The sequence below is a fragment of the Varanus komodoensis genome, unplaced genomic scaffold, assembly GCF_004798865.1.
Source record: "Varanus komodoensis strain SLA01 unplaced genomic scaffold, ASM479886v1 scaffold4, whole genome shotgun sequence".
In the NCBI taxonomy this organism is placed as follows: Eukaryota; Metazoa; Chordata; class Lepidosauria; order Squamata; family Varanidae; genus Varanus; species Varanus komodoensis.
Window position 1 is genome coordinate 52,868,819 of NW_025335941.1, and position 22,339 is coordinate 52,891,157.

The window sequence follows — 22,339 nt, forward strand, 5'->3', positions numbered from 1 at the left end:
ACGGTGCAAGCCTGATGAGGCAGCCACCTTGATGAAGCTAAGAAGGTCTAGCCCTTGGAGGGGAAACCACCTGGGAACCACATGTAGCCACCTTGAGTTCCATCAGAAAAGAAGAAAGAAAGGTGAGATATTTAATGAAATAAATAGCAATATGAAGGTATGGTTGGTATGGTATGTTTGCCCCTCCAAATTTGCCCCTCTAGCCCTTCCTGCCACTGAAATGTGTCTCCCAAGTGCATTTCTAAAATGGAGTTCTGCCCCAATGCTGAAAGAGGTTCCGCATCCCTGCTTTATGGCAAACGCACATGATGCTCAAAGATCCATGTTCTACCTAAACATAACTGAAGACAGAGCCACAATCCAAGAGAGAATTCATAAGTTTAATAGCCCACTGGATTCACAGGGCTGAAGCTCGTGGAACTTTGAGTTGGACTGGGAACTTATGTTAAACATAAGGCTCTTCATTTGAAGAAAATGGAACCCACATTGTTGTTGTTGTTGTTGTTGCTGTTGCATTGCATTCTATCCCAATGTCCTCTTGCAAAGATCCCAGAGTGGCTTATGAGGTTCTCCTCTTCTCCATGATATCCTCACAACAACAGCCCTGTGTGGTAGGTTAGACTGAGAGTCTGTGAATGGCCAAGTCACTGAGTGACTTTCATGGTTGAGTGAAACCTGGATCTCCAGAGCCCCAGTCCAGCATTCTTAACCACTATAGTTCAACCAGTTGAACCTCTGAGTTCCATCATAGGACCATCCATCTAACTTGGTATTTCTTTCTGGCAGAAGTTCTCCAAAGTTTCAGATACAAACCCTCCACAATCCTACCTGTGGATTGAAACTGGAGGCTTCAGCAAACAGAACGTGTGATATGCCACTGAGCTAAGACATATCTCCCTAAATTTTTGAATAATGAAAATTTATAAAATACCATGGATAATGGTCAGGATACAGAGAACTTTCTACATGATCACAAAGACTTCTAGCCATGTCCACACAATGTTCAGACAATGTCCACACAATGTGCGTCCCTGTTGGTTCTCCTGGGCCTCTCAGCGGCTTTCGATACCATCGACCATGGTATCCTTCTGGATAGGCTAGCAGGATTGGGGGTCGGAGGCACTGCTTTGCAGTGGTTCTGCTCCTATCTCAATGGCCGATTCCAGAAGGTGGTGCTGAGGGACTATGGCTCTGCACCATGGCAGCTATGCCATGGAGTACCACAGGGGTCCATTCTATCCCCTCTGCTATTTAACATCTACATGAAACCGCTGGGAGAAGTCATCAGGCGGTGTGGGCTGTGGAATCATCAGTACGCTGATGATACCCAGCTCTATCTCTCGTTTTCTACCAATCCAGGTGAGGCAGTGGCTGTACTGAACCGGTGCTTGGCCAAGGTAATGGGCTGGATGAGGGCCAATAAACTGAAGCTCAATCCAGACAAGACAGAGGTCCTGTTGGTTGGCGGATTGGGCTTCGGAGAGGGTGAATTGAACTTAGTCCTGAATGGGGTTGCACCCCCTCTTAGGGACAAGGTCCGCAGCCTGGGAGTGCTCCTTGACCCAGAGCTTTCATTGGAAGCTCAGGTGACAGCAGTGGCGAGGAGCGCTTTCCTTCAGCTTCGGCTGATCCATCAGCTGCCCCCCTACCTGGAGTACGACTGCCTGGCGACAGTGACACACGCGCTGGTGACTTCCCACCTTGAGTTCTGTATCACGCTCTATGTGGGGCTACCCTTGAAGATGGTCCGGATACTTCAATTGGTTCAAAATAGAGCTGCCAGGCTGCTGATGGGGACTGGGCGTTATGTTCACATGACTCCAGTCCTCCGTCAGCTTCACTGGCTTCCCATTGAAGTCCGGGCCCAATTCAAGGTGCTGGTGATGACCTATAAAGCCCTAAACGGCTTGGGTCCTGGTTACCTGAAGGAGCACTTACATCCATATACGCCCGCCCGCCCCTTGAGATCTGTGGGAGAGGCCCTTCTCCGGGAACCCTCCGTGAAAGAAATTAGGAGGGTAGGTACTCGGAGGAGGGCTTTCTCTGCGGTGGCGCCCAATCTATGGAATGCGCTCCCCAGAGAGGTCCGCCTGGCACCATCGTTATTTGTTTTTCGGCGCCAGGTGAAGACCTTTTTATTTAAACGTCATTTTAATTGTTAATATTATCTGCTTATTTTATCTGGCCAGGGCTACTTATTTTATATTGTTAATTTTTTGTATATTGGAATGTTTTATATTTTAATTTAATGTTGTGAGCTGCCCCGAGGCTTCGGCAAATGGGGTGGCATAGAAATGTTTTAAATAAATAAAATAAATAAATGTGATGACCCATATTCAAGGGCTGGGATTTTTATTAAGAATCCACATGCCACCAACAACCTGCACTGGCACCAACAAACTGTTCACTGATAATTCATACTCAACCCATAATGGACCCTTGAGTGTGGGTTATCCTATTGTCTGAACCCAGGCATGTGGTCCCTTCGCTTGTGCCAATCCCTCTCCTCAGAGCTGGGCCTGCCCATTTCTGCTTCCTTTCACTGTCTAGAAATTGCCCTGATCCTCAGGCACAGTTTTTCATGGGGAATGAAAGTGACTCTAACAGGAATGGGGAGAAATAAAAGCCCTGTTGCACAGAGGAATTTCATGGGCATTATAAATTTTGTTCCTGATGATGAAGTTCAGAGGAATTCAACTCTTTCTCCATCTAAGTACTAGTATGTTACCCTTTCATCAAAACTTCAAGCTGTGTAATTACCTTCCGAGACATGAGTCACCTTGTTTCTTAGTTCCTGGACCAGCTTTCCTCTATAAAAGGGGCACAGGGTCCTTCTGCTTGCTCTTGTCCAGCTACCCTTTGCAACTGGGAAGAAATGGCTCTCCTGCCTATGTTTTGCCCGCCTTTACTTCTGGTGCTTTCTCTGAGGTATTCAGCTGCAGCCCCTGCTCTTTTTGCCTTGTCACAGACATCCAACTGGAGAGACCTCTATATCGCCCAGGTTGGTGATGGTTTGCAGCATTTTAGTGACTTAGAATGCAATCCCATGGCTTACTGACTTGAGTGTAAGCTCCGCTGAATCGAGTCAGATTTGTTAAGCAATTGAAATGCGCAGAGCATTGGACTGCAAAGCTAGAATGCTCATGAGGTTTAGAAGATAGCTTTGCTGGCATAAGTAGGGCTTGCTTTGGATGAAGTGGAGTTTTGAAAAGGGGTTTATAAGGCGATAGTATCATTCTGTAGTTCAGTTAGCTATTTTTAGACTCTGGATATAATGGTCTCATCAGGGTGGAGTGAGGGGCTCTTTAGTTTGTGAGGTATCGCACTTCACTTAGGACTTCACTCACAGTAGTTGTAATTGCTTTACATGATGTTGTTGCTCTCCAGCACTTCTCCAGGGCTTTCCAAGAATTTCTGTGCCTTTTTCTAGAGTGAAGAAGGAGTGGCATTATCTGAAAAAGGCAACATGAACTGAAATGAAAAGTGCCTGTATTTTCACAATTCCACTACACCACAGCACCACATTGTGGTTGTGTGATGGAACATATAGTAAGGTAAAGGGAGGGAGGGAGGGGAGGGACCAAAAACAACTCATAAAAGAGCAGCTCATATTGCCAAAAAGAATCCAGAAGCAAAGGCCTCAGTAAAATGGCATGTGGAGAAGTCCTGAATCCGAAGTGTGGAAGCAAGTCCTGTGATGCTTGAGAATCATTCTGCTCTGTGCAAGCCCCAAACATCTGCCCTGAAGTCCTTCCCTGGTGGCACTACTGCCAATATTTGCAGTGGGAAGGAACTGGTGGGCAAGTGCACTGTTTGCTATTTCTCCCTCTATGGTAGTTAGAAGGTTTCAGCTCTTGACACTGTCAACTCTACAGGCCTTAAGAAAGTACATTGCACTGAGTCTGTAGTCCTTTGTGCACAGGGTAGAAACAGGCTGGCAATCATTTCAAATCCTACTGTAGCTGCACTGACCATCTGTAGCCTCTGGCCATTTGGTGAGCCCAGAATCACAGACCTCAACAGGAGCACAGGGAGGAAATTTTGCCTTGCATTTACAGCATGGGAAGGGATTAGAATGAATGGTGAATGCAGTCTGAAGCAACCAGTTACCCCATTGTTCTATCACGGTTCCTCTGCTTTCCTAAATTAGGCTGAATAAAGGCATACCTTGCAGGTAGGGGTCCTGCTCTCTCGCGCTCTCTCTTTCTCTTTCACACAAACACAACTGCTTGCATTCTACCTGCCTTGCTAACCCTTTTGACCAACATACCAATCCAGAAATCAAATGCTGGACCACCACTCTGGCTTGCCTCCCTGCCCTGCTTCAGTCTGCCTTTAAAAATGTGCACACACATGGACGCACACATGCATGCACACATGCAGAGAGAGAGAGAGAGAGAGAGAGAGCGAACAAGCGAGCATATTCAGTCTTCTGGATTTAAATAAATGGGAAGGGAAGAAATGGCTAGTGACATCACAGCCATCAGAGTTCTCCATAGTTGACCTCAGAAAAAGCAGGAAGAACTGGATTTTTCTCGAGTCTGATTCCAAAGGAGAAGCTATAGGTGCAAAAAAGAGTGTGCATTCCCCAAGTGGTCACCACAGCCTAAGCTGACGATTGAAAGTTGGAGAAAAGAAGAGCTGCTTAAGTTTTCCCCACCCACATAAAGAAGTTTTGTAAATGTGTTCTGTGAATATGTCTGATGCTTCTCCCTTATGTTGCAAATTGTTTTGTGTAACACAGGAGAACTGAAACATAGTTCTCAGCATGTGCAATAGAGTGTCTACATTCAGGGCTGTGGCTTTCTTTATGGACTTCATCCATCTCTTACTTGGTCTTCCTTTTCTTCTGCTTTTGACTTTCCCTAGCATGATGGTCTTTTCTGGTGAGCCTTGCCTTCTCTGGGAAAAGCTCTGGCTTGTTTTGACAGGGGATTTGCAGAGCTGGTAGGTGTTATGGGATCTTTATCTAGCAAACTTGCATAGGACTGCACTGTGAAGAGATTATTTGGCCTATGATTTTTTTAAAAATATCTCTTACAATCGTGAGCTTTTAAGGGTTGAGCAGGGCTGTCAAGGATAGGAAATTTTGGAGCGCATTCATTCATAGGTTTTCTATAAGTCAGCCTATAACAGCAGCAGCCTGTTAATATTGGAATTGCTGTGCTTCTGTAAGTAACTGGACAATATAATTAAAATGTGTGAATCATCTAGATCATGATGTGCATCTTTGGCAGTGTTGGGGACTAGAGTTGAGTGACTTGCTCCCAAGTCTAACTCAAGTTGTGTCAGCAACTCAACTCGGACTTGACTTGAGAGCAATAAGCAAGTGACTCGGCCTGAGATCTCTTCTGTTTTTAGGAGCAAGCTGCTCCAGGGCTTACACCCTGCATCCGATGTGTGGCAGGATCTCCTGAGGCTATCTCCGCTGAAGGCATCTTTGATGGGCTGGAAGGCAGGCAAGGAAACAGCAGAGGCAGTGGGAGGAAGGGAGTTTAAAGGGGAGGGGTGCAGGATAGAGAGGAGGAGGTTCCAAAGGAGGACGGGAAGGCAAGGTTTGGGATGGGAACATTGGGGGTTACACCTCCCCCACCTCCCCACACACACTCACACACACCACCACCTTCCTTTTCTATGATTAAGTTAGCTCTTGAGTCTTGGGAAGATACTTGAGACTTGACTTGAAAATTTCTTGCAATGACTTGAGACTCAACCTGGACTTGAAAGTATTTGTTTGTTTGTTTGTTTGTTTGTTTGTTTAAAGCTCTTCTATCCCATCCCCTACAGAACGTCTCAGGATGGCTTACAATAAATAACTGTAAAGACTTAAAGACTTTACTCTCAAGACCTGGAGTAAAGGAATTGAACACATTGCTGATCCTTGGTGCCACCATCATGAGTGGTGATCATGTTATTGGCAACTAGACTTAAGCAAAAGCTTCACTGTGTTTAAATCTGCCCTCTGGGCTCTCCTTGTACAGTCCTGATTTCCATCGGCCTCCAACTTTTGCTTCAACTTTGTGCCAGGCTGGGGGAGGGTCGCAAAGTAATCGTTCCTCACCCAAGTTGGTGAGGAAAGACATCCTGATGAGAACAATTGTGCGCTCATGATCCCTCTCACAAGGATATTTGTGGGGCCTTTTCAAAATGTCATCTTCCTCCAGCAACTCCTCTGCCTTTTCCAGCCCTTTTCAGAGCTTTTCTTAAAGCAAGGAAAGTCAACTGTTTTTCTGGTTGCCACCACTATTCACTAAAGAAGCCTAGCATGTTTTCCCAATTCTATTCTATTCCACAGCGCCACCTTGTGTCCTGTACAGAAGCCCTTGGACAGCCGACTGGACAGACACACAGTTCCTCTCTCCCACTATGGTGTTTTGCATATTTCTACTTAAATAAGCATAACTATTTCTAAATGTGAATCTATCAGTATATGAAAATGTGAACCCGATGCAAATCTGAATCCAATTTTGTCCCCTTTTTGGTGACGCACAAGTGACCACTGAACTTACTTGTCTCTCTCTCTGTCTTTAGGAATACCTTGACAAATTTTACACAATTCAAGGAGGACACCAAGTTGGGGAAATGACAAGTGGTGGCACTTCCATGACAAGCAAGATTCAGCAAATGCAGGCATTCTTTGGCTTGCAAATCACTGGAAAGCTGGACTATAGCACCATGGATGTAATAAAGAGGCCTCGATGTGGCGTCCCTGATGTGGCAAACTATCGCCTTTTCCCAGGAGAACCAAAATGGGAAAAAAGTACATTGACCTATAGGTAATGAGTCCATACTGTCCACTACCTTAAATGTTACTGAAATATTTAACATGTAAATATAAATGTTAAAGCTGTAAGATATATACATTTATATTGTAAGTTATCCCCTCTCCTTTGCAGTTCAGATTATTTCTCACAGTTCATCAATCTACACATAAGAGGTTCACCATGGGACATCCTTGGTACAGTCCTATGGGACAGGGAGAATATCCCCCATTTTCCTGGGAAGTCTCAGCAACTGCTCTTAGACCTCAAGATCAGCCCCCAGCAGATTGCCCCCAAGGGTCAAGCTGCATGTGCCCTTAGCTGCATTGCTCTGCCGGCAGGTGCAGGGCTTGTTTGCTGTCGTTACCAGCACGAGGGCTCCAGTATGGTATGGCAGCTAGGGAAGCTTTAGCAAAGAAGCTCCCAACTTCAGGACTAGCCTTCCTGGGACCCTAGTCTTGCCTTCTGGAGTCCCCAGAGGCCATGTATGTTGCACTACCCCTCTCTCTGTAGCCCAGCTGCTAATCATTTGATGGTCTCCTTGTTTTGGTGAAGCTTGTTCCTCATTCTGAAAGGGTGACACACATCCCCCAAGTCTACATTATGGATGTCAGAAGTTTTAAGTTGAAACATGGTGATGTTTTTTGGGGGGAGGGGTTGGCCCAGCATGCTTTGCCCTCAGCCCTGCCCCCTACTGGAATTTGACCCTCAAGACTTTCTTCAAAATGGAATTTGGCCATCAGGGAAGAAGTTTTGCACCCCTGCTTTAACACAAAGCATGTGAGGCATTCTCCAAGTCTGTGCTAAGCAAGGAAAAGAATACCCACTAAAACCTGGAAGTTGCATCCATCACATGCCAGGGAAGGGGCAGAACTATTAACAATCATGTGGGCCAAGACTGCGCTCAACCATAGACCTCCTCTGAATGTCACAAATGGCCCCTTTCCTCCTCTGATTTTTATTTTATTTCATTGGAAAGGAAAAAGATGGAAGAAATGGTGGGAGAATTGGGACAGTTAAATGCAGGGAATTACATTATCTGGAAATATCCCACCCCTTCCAGAAAATTCTACAAATGAAGCAGGATGACTGTATGACCAAAAGCTTCCTCCTTAATCACCTTCAATGTCGCAGAGCATTCAGCCTGTGCAGTTGTCCTGCCGAATTTATTTGACTCTCTCGTAGATACAGTGCATCACATTTTCTAAATTCAAAATTACTGTAATTACTCTATTTTGTTTGGAAGTAGACAGAGCAATAATAATCCCTGCAAGGTGAAATCCTAAGTAAGTTTAAACAGAAATGGGGCTACAGCTTCTACCATGCTCCCTTTTCTGTCTAAAGTTTCCTTGTTTTGCACCCTCAGCACATTTTAGGAATAAGGGAACCAAGGTCATTCAGACTCACTGAAGTTCTTGGAAATGCAGTCTGAAGCTCAGTAATGTTTGTTTCCTGTTTTCATTGGTAATTTGTTTCTTGGTTCATTCAAATGAGTAAAGTGGGCATTTTGAATGAGAAAAGCTATAATTTCAGACAGGACAAGTGTGCATTTCTGAAAATGCTTTTTTAAAAAGAACATTGAAAAGTGCACATCTGTTTGAAAAAATACTTTTTCCACTCAACAAAATCACATTCCAGAATGTGCAAACATTTTCTCTAGTTCATATCTGGGGTTGCAAACAGAGCAATTTCAGATGATTTGCAAACTGGAACCAAATTTGCCTACATTACTGACCCCCTTAGGTCCCCCCTCATGAACAGCATGGGCATCACCAACAAGGGGCTGCCTGAGCCTGCTGAAAGATAGCCTGTCCGCATGCCCAGCTGACTCACGCATGAAGCCCGCCTGGTCACGCCTCTGGCTCCAGTCCTAAAATCCCCAGGGGCTACTTGAAGTGCTAAGGAGACAGATCACATGACTGGAGGCCCATCTATGTAGGAGAGGCAGGAATATCGCCAGGGTCGACCATGTGGGTGCTATTTATGGAAGGCAGCTTTAGGCAGGGTGAGAGGTGAGGTGGCCCATTTCCTCCCCACTCGTGTTTCAATCCACATTCCTCAAACATGCACTTACAAATGTTGATTGTTCCTATAAGCAATTAAGTAAGTCTACTAGACACCCATTAAGTGGATACTCTGTATGGCAATGGCCCAACAAATGTTCTTCAAATGCAAGGACTGGATGCTCTGAAGACGAGGCTAATGTGCCTCGTTGTGAAGCTTGATCATGTCCAGCATCAGGATTCAGCACCTTTGGGTTGCTGCTGAGGCCCACAACCTAGCAAGCGACCCACAATGGACTCCACTGTTCCTCTGCCTTGGTGTAACAGGAGGACAAGGGATAGGTGGCAGCACCCATTGCCTTGCCCTTTCACTCTGCGTGGCTGCATGAACTGGGACTGAAGGGAGGGATGGGAGTGTGAAATGAGATGGGAGTTGGTGGCAGCAGTGGGAGAGACATGTGTCCACTCAGGGAGCCCAGCCTTGCCCAGGGGCCTCCTCAACCTGGTGGTTGAACGCTCTTGCTCTCCACTAAATGGAGACCTCAGTATGGCCTCAAGGAGCTTCCATGGAATGACCCATCTGGCTAGGTTATGGGCCACTCATCTCCTTTCTGAAGCTTAATGAAAACCTATCCTTTCTTCGTCGTGTATTGGAAACCTTTCCCCAGCCTTGCTACCATCCAGTCTGGTTCCTTTAATTTCCATAATTCCATGCAGCCATCCTGAAATGTGCCGTTTTCCCTTCGCCAGAATCAAAAAATACACATCCAGTCTAAGTCATGCAGAAGTTGACAAGGCCGTGGAGATGGGGTTGAAAGCATGGAGCATGGCCGCCCCTTTGAACTTTGTAAAGGCAAATTCAGGAGAAGCTGATATCATGATATCATTTGAAAGTGGAGGTAATTGTTATTGCAATTAGATGCCACGCATTGGTTCTTGCTGCTAATAGGGTAAGTCTATTTATCCTTTGAGATAAACTGGACAGAATTATAGAATTCATATTAACCATGGCAACCTTCCCTATACTGGAGCTGTCTCAGTACTTTGGAATTCCCATCAGCCCCAGCCAGCACAGCCAGTGGTCAGGAATTCCAGGAAATGCAACCAAGTTCAAGAAAAGCTAACCTATGGGATGATAAGAACTGAAGACTAGTTTCAACATGCAGTGCCATGAACAAAGCTAAGCCAAATCATGGGGAATCATTTAGTAAATATTTCACCTGCTGCAAGAAAAAAAAATCCCCAACACTGCTGTAAGTGATATTTGGGAACAGCACCCATCCTGGAGTGGGAAAGAGCTCTTGCGGGAGGGGGAGGCAGGGAGGTGCCATCGCAACAAAGAGGGAATAATGGTAGCAAAACATAGCGGGTGGCATTACAAGGAACGTCTTAACACTTGGGACAGTTCATATTTTGCCTTCGACGTGTCCAACACCCAACACACAGCTGTATGTGGGAATGCCCCTGGAGGACTGCCACTGACTCACCTGAAGTGCCGTTTGTGTATTTGTTTGATGTGGGGTTTCTATATGGTTCATGTAGATACACACAACTCAGATCCTCTGCTGGCCCTTTTGATCTTTTCAAGCCTATCCTGTGTAAGAGCCCATGAGAGTCAGTATTCAGTCCTTGGCGACATCGGCAGAAAAAATGAATGAATGAATGAATGAATGAATGAATGAATGAATGAATGAAGCGGTCTTCAGAGTGTCTTAGTCTTTTAATAGCTAAGACCCATGATGGCTTAATGATGACTCCAGTATGGCCTCTGTATGCCGGTTACTTGGGAACATGAGTAAATAGTGGTGGTGCTGCACTCTTGCCCATGGGCAGCTGGTTGGCCACAGTGAGGATAGAAAGCTGGACTATGTAGTTCTCTGGTCTGAGCAGTAGGGCTTTTCTTTCTTATATTCTTAGAACTCATACAGCACCATCAGCTGGATGGCATTTTACAGCATAAGCAAAAGCAACAGGTATCATTAAAAAGCTGAAAGGCAAATTAGAGTCAACCTGATCCTAATTTCTAAATATATGGTTGTTTGGTCTTTGTCTCCAGTCATTGGTACATTGCGAAACACCAGGATGGTGGAACTGCACGACACTGAGGCCACATCAGAAAGCATCTCATGGTCCACACCCTGGTAACCAAACTGTTACTTTACTATTTGTGATGATTATAAAGTCGTGTTATTTTCTTATACTTTACTAGATCATGGGGACTCCTACCCCTTTGATGGGCCTCGGGGGACGCTGGCACATGCCTTCGCACCTGGAGAAGGACTAGGTGGAGACACCCATTTTGACAATGCAGAGAAATGGACAATGGGGATGAACGGTATGAGCAAAACCGCATCTGGCCTGAATTCACCCAGAAGGGGCAGTTCATCCCAAATTAATCAAGTGCAGCAGAAATAAGTAAGATGAAGTTCACTGTGAAATGCACAGACAATTGTAAATTAATGAAAATAGGTCTGTCAGGAATAAGCTGTGCCAAACCAAACTTAACTCCGTCTATTGACAGAATTACTAGACCGGTGGATCATAGGAATGCTGAGGACACAGTATATCATGATTTCAGTAGAGCATGTGAAAAAGTTTCCTATGACTTCCTCCTTAACAAGATAGTATAATGTGAACTGGACAATGCTACAGTTCACTGGCCGGTTGAGCAAATGTACCCAGAGGGTGTTAATTAATGGCTCAGCATCCCCTGGAGGGAGCTCTTGAATGAAATGCAGCAGGGCTCCGACCTAGGCCCTGTGCTGTTCAACGTGATTATAGGTAACTTGGATGAAGTCAAGAGGATACTGTAGAGAGGATGCTTATCAAATTTTCAGATGACAGAAAACTAGGAGGGTCTGTTCCCAGCAGAGAAACAGGACTAAGGTTCTGATCTTTATAGGCTTGAACACTTAGTCAAGGTTAACCAGATGAGTTTAACAGAGATAATGGGGGAGACTTGGCTTGGCATCGGGACTTGTGAAAAGGACCTCGGTGTCTTACTGGACCACAAGCCAAATATGAGGCAGCAGTGCAGCACAGCAGCAAGGAAAGAGAATGCAACTTGGGCTGCATTGGAAGAAGCATAGTGTCCAGGTTGCAGAAAATAATATTTCTGTTACATTTGGAGTACCATGTTCAGTTCTGAATAACCCATTTTAAGAAGGACATTGACAGGTTGGAGCATACCCAAGAAAAAGAACAAAGATAATGAGGCATTGAAAGTCAAGCTCTATGCAGAATGGCTGAAAGAGCTGCCTATAGTTAGCCTGGAGAAGAGAAAACTAAGGAGAGAACTTATAGCAGTCTCTAAATATCTGAAGGGCTGTCATGCAGAAGATGGAGCAGTCCTGTTTTCTGTTACTCTAGAGGTCAGGACTAGAAGCAATGGGTGGAAATAAATCAAACCAAATATTGGCTAAAGCTTAGGAAAAACTTCCTAGGAGTGGCAGCTGTTCTGCAATGGAACAGACTGATGGTTGGTTCTCCTTCACTGGAGAGATTTGAGGAGAAGTTTGATGGCCATCTGTTAGAGATACTGTAACAGAGTCTGCATCAAGCAGGCACATGGACTGAATGACCACTGATAGACCTTCCAACTCTTTGATTAAATGGTTTTATGAAAAGAGGGTTTATCGTCACTTAGTTAATATCCCCTCTCAAAGTTTTGACCCTTGAGAATTAAAACAATCACAATATATTTCATGGTGTTTAGTTGAGATAAATCTTGGATTTTGGTAGACTCAGTACTCACAGGCCCTCTTTATGCAACCTTAGATGCTTCCCAGTCGTGGAAGAATAACAGTGGTGAAGACCTACAGACATTTACCAATGGCTTACCAACTCAGTTAAGAAATAACTCATACTTCAACAAAAACAATGACCATCCGTTCATGTATGAGAGAAGCAAAAGACAGTTTAAGTCACATGAAAATGCCTTCGGAGAAGCAGGATCTGTATTAGTCTGGTTTAGGTCTGTTTTGCAATGACCTAAATAAAGATTGTTCTGTCCCGCCTACTTTCTTGGTCAGAATTTCCAGAAACAGTTACAGGATTTGCTTTGTCTTGGGTGAAAGAGAATTGGAGGTCCATGGAAATTCCCGTTTGTTGAAAATATATAAGCTAAGCCCAGAGAAGCCTAGGAAAACACTATATAAAGCAAGCTCTGTTGTACCAAAAGCAAATGGCATTTGCACCGAGCCCTTCAAGATTCCTTCTTCCAACTGGCATCTTCACTGGGGTTGGGAGTAGGGATGTGTGAGGAACCTGTCTTGCGCTGAAAATCCACCAGTTTCCCTACTTTTGGCTTTCTAGACTCCAGTCCACTTTGCAGTGGCCCAGAGTCCGAGTTCCTGGCAACCACACCCCAGCTGCACATCTGGCAAAAGAGGAAAGCCATGAGTGGAGCCACCAGCAGCAAGCACAGAAGAATGTTGCCCTTGTTTGCAATGCGCAATTCCTGGGGGATTCCAGGAAACCCTGGGCTTGCTTACCAGGAACTCAGATTCTGCACTGCTTCAAAGCAGACCAGTGTCTAGGAAGATGAAAGCAGAGACTCTGGTGGATTTTCCACACAAAACGGATTCCTCGCACACCCCTGCAATTCAAGTGGCTGTATCTAGCATTAGTCCTACCTATAGTAAACCTATTGAAATGTCTGAGACTTAATTCAGTCATAGACTATTTTTAGTTAATCATGATTAATTTGAGTTCTATTCATGTCACTACATCTACTTTGAGGAAGACTAACAATAGACACTTGCTGTGTCTGTCTTGCCCAAACTGTTAGCGTTGCCACCTGTACATATTGCAGGACTAGCAGCAGCCCTGTCCTGGCTGGTATTAACCACAACCATCATGGATAATTAACATCTTTGAGCTATTAGCACTCATTAAGGAACATTTGTTTATCATCTCTGCTCAATTGCAAGAAATAATATAATCAGACCATCAATCCACCATAGCTCAGAAATCTGTAGGATTGACTCATGTTGACAACTTGCTGTAAACAGAACCACAATTGTTTTTCTGTTCTGCTTCTGTTACAGCCAGATGTATCCATTTATATGAAACGTGTTCTTCTGTATTGTGCAGGATTTAATTTATTCACTGTTGCGGCTCATGAATTTGGCCATGCACTCGGCCTTGCCCATTCTACTGACCCCTCAGCGTTGATGTACCCGACATACAGATATCAACATCCATTTGGTTTCCGTCTTCCCAAAGATGATGTAAAAGGAATCCAGGCACTCTATGGTAATAACATAAAGCTAAAGTCCAGCTTATCCATTTTTCTCATCTCTTAATTGATTAATTCATTCCTTTCTATCCTGCACTTAGGGTGCAATTCTATCCATATTTAAAAAGTTTTACAATCCCTAGCAGTATCCATCCAGCACAGCTGATTGGGAAATGTGGGAGAGGTGGGGGGGTTTTCTGTCTAAACATATATGTGCTTGAGCCTTTATCCTTTTGCATATATGAATAAATTTCATGCACTTCTCTTTATGGTACACACAGGCAAAGAAGAAATATTATTCACCATGATGACTCAGTATGTCCACAGCCTTAGTCATAGTTGTATCTGCAAAGTGCTTTTTCTGCAATACATCATGATCAAAACAATTCACAAAACTAATACAATATCACAATACTTTACTATACTTTACAGTGCAACAGTGACTGGGTTCATATAACACAATCACCACTATGGACAGCCAGCCACTGCAAGTTGTTGTGTTATTGGTGTGTTTTCTGTGGGGTGAAGCCAAAGAGAAGCCATGCCTTGCTGTAGGGTAGCTTGTAACCATGGTGGGTTACCCTGTAGCCCAAATCGAGGAGCTCAATCTAATCGCGCATTGCCACAACCACCTAGAGTCACATGGCAAGAGTGTCAAACAGCCTGTGCCACTCCTCCAGCTGCCCTTGTCACCAATGCCAAAGGACCATCACTTTGGAAGGGCCACCACTTGTTTAGAATAATAATAATTCAGTGCCTCGTCAATGCACAGATGGGTCATAATTTTAATTGTTAGTATTTGTGTCAGTCTTTCACCAGTCTGCACAAATGGCCATCTGATACTTGTTCTCTTTACTGGTCAGTTCCTTGTATGTCAGATGGAGTAGGCAATAGACAAGGTAATTGACAAGCTAAAGTTGCTCTCGGGCTAATTTGCACGCAGTTGCAAAGGGAGAGATAATAGGAAGAGAAAGGCAGGACCCAGCAGTGCAATTCAGAAGCAATATAAATTGTGGAGAGAAGGCAATGGAGTAAGAGTGCCTAACCTGAGTGGCGGGTTCACCTTGTCATTGTGATCTTCTTGCTTTTAAATGTTGAGCTGACACTTCCCAGTGTCCTCCACCATTTCAACCCTCTCCCAACTCTCCAGCTGCTTTGGAAAAGAGAGAGATTAATCCCCACCACCAACTCTTTTTGTTGCTTCTTGGCACAGCGATTACTGCTGTGGTTACGGTGCTCATCGGGAGCCTGCCTGCCTAAGAAGTGTGTTTGGGACTGCAACAAAACAGTGCCGCCCTTGGCATGTCTCCTCAGAAGTGAGCCCTGCTGAGAGCAGTGAGAGCCTCTCTTCACAAGAATTGTGCAGAATGGCAGCCGCTTTGCCACTTTCGCTTCTCAGTCAACCAGATTGTGTGTGGCATTCTAGGGTCACGGCAATCTGGATCCAGGGTACCCCAAGCACCACATCATCCTGCTCCCAGACCACCCACGTCGACCAATCCAGATCACTGTGACTCCAGTTTTTCATTTGATGCTGTTACAATGCTGGGGAACGAACTCCTTTTCTTCAAGGATCGGTAAGCATTACAGTTGATCAAATGTCAGTAGCAAAAGCATATTTGTTGTTGTCAGTTGTGAAGTCGTGTCCGACCCATTGCAACCCCATGGACAACATTCCTCCAGGCCTTCCTGACCTCCACCATCTCCCGGAGTCCACCTAAGCTCACACCAACTGTATCAGTGATTCCATCTAGCCACCTCATCCTCTGCCATCCCCTTCTTCTTTTGCCATCAATTGTTCCCAGCATTAGGCTCTTCTCCATGGAGTCCTTCCTTCTCATTCGGTGGCCAAAGTATTTGAGTTTCATCTTCAGTATCTGACCTTCTCAAGAGCAGTCAGGGTTGATCTCCTCTAGTACTGACTGGTTTGATCACCTTGTGGTCCAAGGGACTCGCAGGAGTCTCCTCCAGCACCACACTTCAAAGGCCTCAATCCTTTGGCACTCAGCCTTCCTTATGGTCCAGCTTTCACAACCATACATTGCAACTGAGAAGAACATAGCCTTGACTATAGGCATTTTTGTTGGCAGGGTGATGTCTCTGCTTTTTAGTATGCTATCTAGATTTGCCAAAGCATAGTAGACATGTAATTTTCTTGACAGAGCAGAAAATTTTATTTTCCTTTTAAAGCAGCTCTTAACTCTACTAACCCGAGATAGCAATTCACTTCAAACTACCTTTTATGGAAAAACCACAACATATTCTTTAACAAGATTGCATTGCTTCACATGCAGTTCTTGATTTTGAGGAGCAATTTTTCAGTGTTTACTTTGCTTCCTGTTTTGGAATGATTTTGCTGTTTTGCATAACTGAGAGAGAGGAAATGTCCCACAGAAAACTTTGCTTGTTAAAGAAAGGTCAGCAGCTTCAATTTTTCTTCCAGATACTTTGCAGAGAATAATATACTACCAAATGACAGCTGTGCATCTGCCAATAATGTGAAAGCAGGTTTTGTACCCTAGGCCAGAATATTTTGTTGTCTAACACAAAGGGGCAGGATGGTGTGTCCTGCACTTTGGCACATGGAAAGGGGTGAAGGTGATCAGAGTGGACCTTGAACCTCACTTTCTTACTGGTGCAAGGACAACTTCTGCCACCACAGCTAAGGGCAGCAGGATTGGTAAGTGAATCCGGGATAGGCCATGTGGCACACACAACTACACCCCAACACCTTACTACTGTTGTGTTCCCTTCAGCATCTTCCACCCATTGCGCAATGAGCTTTTGTTAGGCCTATGCACAAACCAACAGCCTCACTTACAAGGATTCTTTAGATATTTGCAAGAAAGCATCTATATCTAAGATGACCATTTTCTCCCAGATGGAACCACTTTCAGGCACTCTTGGGGAGGAAAATGCCACGGCTAGAATGAGCCCTCTCAGTAGCCATCCCTCCAAGCATTTGCCAGCTTCTTCTTGTGCTTAGCCGGGTTTCCAAAGTGAGCTGAGCTGAGAGGAAGCCTGTGAAAGTTCACAAAACCCCAGGTGTACAACTGGCAATCTTCTTCCACATCAGGTGCAGCTGGCCAAAGAGCAGCTGAATGTGATGTGAGGTGGAGGCTCTGCAGGCCGTCACATGAGGCTCCTTCCTTGCTGAGCACCTTGTGACCAGGTGACCTTCTTTGGTGACAGCTGCAGACCCAACCCCAGTGGCAGCTTTTCCTGGCACGGGAGAGGAACTCTGCTTGCACAGTGCCTGGGGCCCAATTCCTGATAAGCACCCCACAAGCACTGGGTGCACTCACCAGGAACTGGGACGCCGGATGGAGTGGAGTCCAGGGAGCCGAACTCAGGGAATCTAATGGATTCCCATGCCCAAGCATTCCCATGTCCTTCACACATCCCTAGATAACACCCCAATGGCACATTTATTGAGGCTGGCAGAGGTTCAAATGCACAAGCTCATTTTGCGGGAATTAGCTAAGCAAATGGATTTCTAAACGCTTCCCCCAGGTGGGGATGATCCATCCTTTGCATTTTGGATGTCATTTAGAAACTTAAGTCAGTGTGCTTTGGGTTATTGTTGCCGGATCATTTCTGTGCTTTTTACCTGCCTTTGCTGGAACCAGGCATGAGGATGCCTGGCAAATTAGCCTTGTCTCAGAACAGATTCACGCCAAGAGAATGCTGAGATAAGTACCTCATTTGGTCTCATGGCAGGGCCAGAGCTATTGGCTCCCAGAAAATTCTAACCCTGCCATGGTTCTTTGTATTTATTTACTTTTCTTTACTCCTACTCTGTTTTAAGGAAAAAGTAGTAGTCCAGGTCTCTAACGGCGAAATCCCAAAGTTTAGGTGGACCTAGCATTTTATTCCAGCTCAGGCTAAAGCTGACAGCACCCCTGAAGTATACCTTGAAAAACACAGAGAAAAGCTACTGGTTGCAGGATCTGCCCTTGTTTTTCTGGCAACTAATCTCAGAACAAAAATACTGCCCAAGCTAGTTATTGTTGATTTATTTCTGGTATTGATGGGAAAGCATAACTGAGTGAATTCTTAGGTTTAAAGCATCTTGTGAAGTAAACTGTTTTCCTGTTTGTTTCTTCTTCCTTATTCTCTTCCACTCCCTACCCATCCCAAAATTAGGATTTTTTGGAGAAGGCAGGCCCAACTAACAACAAACATCCACCCACTTGCCATTACAAGCACGTTCCCTCAGCTCATGTCAAATGTCGATGCTGCCTATGAAGTATCCGAGAGAGGAGTTGCTTATTTTTTCAAGGGTCAGTCATTTCTGAAACATTTGTGATCTACCTCTGGAGTTCTGGTGAGGGTGGGAGGGAAGCTAAGCATAACAAGGATTGTTCATCATTCTATATTGGCAACACTTAGGTCCAGAAGAGACATTCTTTTAAATGTGTGTCTAGCAGCTGGGTCTTCTCCCGCATCCAATTTTTATTCTTGAATAGGTTGTGGTAGCCCATGAGCATCATAAAAGCCCCTGAACCCACACACTTTCATCCTGACAAAGATCAGGTACCCTGCACCTACTCAAGAATAAAAAGGGGGAAAGACATAGCTGCTAGATGTGGCTTTAAAGTAACAACTGCTTGGGCCTTTAGTGAGGTTCCGATTCATCCTTAAAATGATCTTGTAAGAAGGATAATTACTTTCCCCATTTATTTTTAATAGATGCAGAGTTCAAAAGACTTTTCACCAAGCCAGTCCAGCTGGGCCCCAAGGCATGGCAACGATCTTTGCATCTTGCCTTGTACTGCCATTTTTTCCCAATCTGATTCTCCAAACAGCATTGACTGGGTAAACCCAGCTGCCCAATGCAGTGCTGCTTTCTCCTGCCTGTACTATTGCACAAGCCCATCTTTGCCCACACATGGAGACAGAGCCCTACCAGAGAAACACCCTCAAACATTGCCCAGGATTCCCTCAGATTCTGAGCTGGTTCTGCTGGTTTTACAGCTGCAGCAGGATAAGGTAGGAATGATGCAGAATTCCAAGATGGCAGCATGGACTGCATCAGTTTACTTGTTAGGCTATGGAAGGTTTTCTTCACCAAGGGTTCCCCAAGACTGGAATGGCTTCACTTATGGTCCCAGTTGGACTGCCCCAATCAATGACATAATTCACCCTTTATATTTGTCCCCTGTGAATGGTGAAGTAGGGGGAGGGCCTTTAGAGTAGTCCCACTCCTTACACCAGCTGTTCCCAACCTGGTTCCCTCCAAGTGCTGCCTGGGCATTATGGGACTTGTGCAACAGATGGATGCAGTTGTGTTGAGGAGGGCCACCTTGCACTAACATGGTTTTCCAGACAATTCCAGACATTTCCACTCCATAAATTTTCATTTGCTTTGATCAATTGATACAAAAATGTTTCTAGCAAGAGAAATTAGTCATAAACTACATAGTTGCAGCACATTAACATTAATAGTCTATGGCTTAGTAGACCAAACATTCCCCCAATGAATGAGCCATTGAGTTTTCCTTTCCATGGAAACAGGCACAGGTGCAGATTGGAATATTCAAACCACAATGTATAGCTAGGAAATGCATCCTTTCTCTGTGTTATCCTGTCTGTCAGGGCCTCATTATTGGACAACCCGTGGATTCCAAATGCAAGGTCCTCCTCGGAGTATTGCAGACTTTGGGCTTCCTAGGAATGTGCTGAACGTTGATGCAGCAGTCCACCTGCGCGATGAAAGGAAGACACTCTTCTTTGTAGGAGACGAATACTACAGGTTCCTTTATTTTTGCCTTCTAATAAAAGCATCAAAAATCTCTCATGAATCAGGACTTTATTCCTTAGTACTTAAATGGAGAAGAAATTCGTTGCAACAATACCTCTAGTCATGTTTTCTGAGTGACCCCAGAACCAGGTATTACCAGAAATAATACTGGGGTATTCTTGGGGTCATGCAGTAAAGGATCAAAAGTGTGTTCGTAACCAATTAATTGAGAGCACTAAGGCTTTTACAAGCTGATGCCCCCAGTTGTGTAGGTTATTCTGGCTGGGGATGATGGGAGCTGTAGTCCAAGTTGAGGCAAGGCTGCTAATCCTTCTTGGCCGTTTGCTCCATACATTTGGACAATTATTCTTATTATTGCATTGCATTTATATCCCATCTGTTTTCCTCTTCTGAGAAACCAAGAGAAGGTCACATAGCTCCATTTATCCTCACAGCAACAACCCTGGGAGGTAGATTAGACTCAGAGTCAGTGACTGGCCAAAGGTGACTGACCCAGTGAGCTTCATGGCCAATGGGAGCTACAACCCAGCTTTCTTAGATCCCTAGTCCAACAACCCAACCACCGTGCTGGTTGTCAATGCACAGAGAGAGGGGCAGTTGTATCTATAATTTCATGATTAAATAGCCCATCACTAGACAACCAAGTATGTCTGTTCCAACAGGACAATTCTTGCAGATGGTCAGAAGTAATGCATTAGTATTGCAACCCTTTTGCAATCTCTACAGTGAAATGATTTTCACTTTTCAGCTCTTGCTATTTTTGGAGATAACCACTTTAATGTAGGCTGAAGGCTGACTCCAGCTATATGAAACCCCCCATTATGACATGTCTTTTTCTCAAAAGCTATGACGAAGCAAAAAGGAAAATGGAGAAGGACTTTCCAAAGAGCATTGAGGACGAGTTCTCAGGAATCAACGGAAGAATAGATGCAGCGGTAGAAGTGAATGGTGAGTATCTCCCCTTTCCTCGATCAGACATGTGACTTTTGTTACTATTGTAGCCAAGAATACACAATGCACACTTTATGCTTCCATTGACTGAACTATTTTCAGGCCTAAAAACTAGATGCCCTTAGGAGAGCGAAGAGGCTAAATCACCCATGGTTGTTCCTCTATGCCATGGCGTCAGCCTATTCCCATTTATTCTAACTATGTGACTGAAACATGACATCATGGACCTTGGATGTCTCTAGTTTAAATGCAGTCAGCATCTCTGATGGTCTATCTGGGTACAGGATTGCCACGAAAGTCATCTGTGGTCCTGCTTTCGTGTGAATTTGGCACAACATATAAGTGCATTTGAACGAAACAAGAGTCTTGTGAAAAACTTAGACAGGAAATTGTTTTGCCCATGTTTAAGTCAGACTTCAGCAGACTGGATTTGTGAAGAATGCCACCATTAACTCATTGCACTGCAGAACAAGGAAGCGAGAACACTGTTATCCTAGTGGCGCTTCAGCCTCCTTCCCTCCTGCTTTGCAGTAGCCTGCTAAATGGCCTGAATCAGCCACTTAGCTGGGTAGCAAAGCACATAGGCCCCTGTAGCATCCACAATCCTCCTGCTCTTCACAGGAAGTCAAGTCTTGCAGGGTCAGAAGGATGCAGGCATCTTGCCAGCATTGCAGTCCGAACAAATAAGTGAGTGGACGAGATTGAAGAGATCATAAACAAGCATCTTCTCAGTCAAAGCAGGACATGGCAGAGCAGGCTTAAGTTACGAGAAACCAGAATCCAACTAGATATTGGAACTGTTAATTTCCTGACAGAGCAGTATGAGAACGGAACCAATTACTCAAAGATGTTCTGGGCTCTCCCACACTAGAAGCAATGAAGATGCAATCATCTGAGCGGATGGTGCAGCTTGGTGTCCTGAGCTAGCAGGAGCTTGGACCTGATGGCCTTCTTGGTCCTTCCAGCAATACTATTCTAGGAAAAGGGAACTGGAGAGAAGTTACAGTGAATCTTGTACTCTCAGATTAATACTTCCTATTTTGCCTTCCTTTTCCATTTTCTAGGATTCATTTACTTCTTTTCAGGCCCCAAAGCCTATAAATATGACAAGGAAAAGGAAGATGTGGTTAATATTGTGAAATCCAGCTCTTGGGTGGGTTGCTGAATACAAGCCAACCTTGGATGATCGCGATGAGCAAGAGGATGCTAGAAATGTGGAGTGCCTCAGCCCCAGTCTGCCTTCCCTTTGGCGTTGTCTTCACAAGAACTATGACCAAGGGTTGTCAAGCCTAGACAAAAAAGAAAGGAAAACAGGGGGAAAATATTCAAATAAATTCCACACTAACATTTCAGATTGCGCAATAAATGCCTCAACCCATTTTGGGTGTCTCTTTGTCATGGGAGGCTGGTGGCTGCTAAGTCAGCAGGGGGCTCATCCATTGCAGCCTTTCTTTTGAGTTTCATAGGTGCTTGGTCCATGGTGCTGAACGCCACCCCCAGCAGGTTTACGCAACAGAGCACCATGGGTCGCTCCGAAAGAGCTGAAAAGAAAAGCAGTGATGCATGATAGGCCCTACCAAGAGAGAAAAACCAGCCTCCCCACACCTGCATACTGTGAGCA

The 22,339-nt window shown here is 44.8% G+C and overlaps 1 protein-coding gene across 1 annotated transcript; it reads left to right on the forward strand.

Annotated features, from left to right (window-relative positions):
* The first annotated feature begins 2,911 nt into the window (after window positions 1-2,911).
* LOC123029465 (matrix metalloproteinase-20-like) lies at window positions 2,912-21,883 on the forward strand. Its single transcript, XM_044442497.1, has 10 exons — window positions 2,912-3,001; window positions 6,532-6,776; window positions 9,515-9,663; window positions 10,974-11,099; window positions 13,859-14,020; window positions 15,430-15,580; window positions 18,150-18,286; window positions 19,602-19,758; window positions 20,612-20,715; window positions 21,783-21,883. Exons 2-10 carry the CDS (start codon window positions 6,583-6,585, stop codon window positions 21,881-21,883), a joined length of 1,281 nt encoding a protein of 426 aa, XP_044298432.1. The 5' UTR covers window positions 2,912-3,001; window positions 6,532-6,582.
* The last annotated feature ends 456 nt before the right edge of the window (window positions 21,884-22,339 follow it).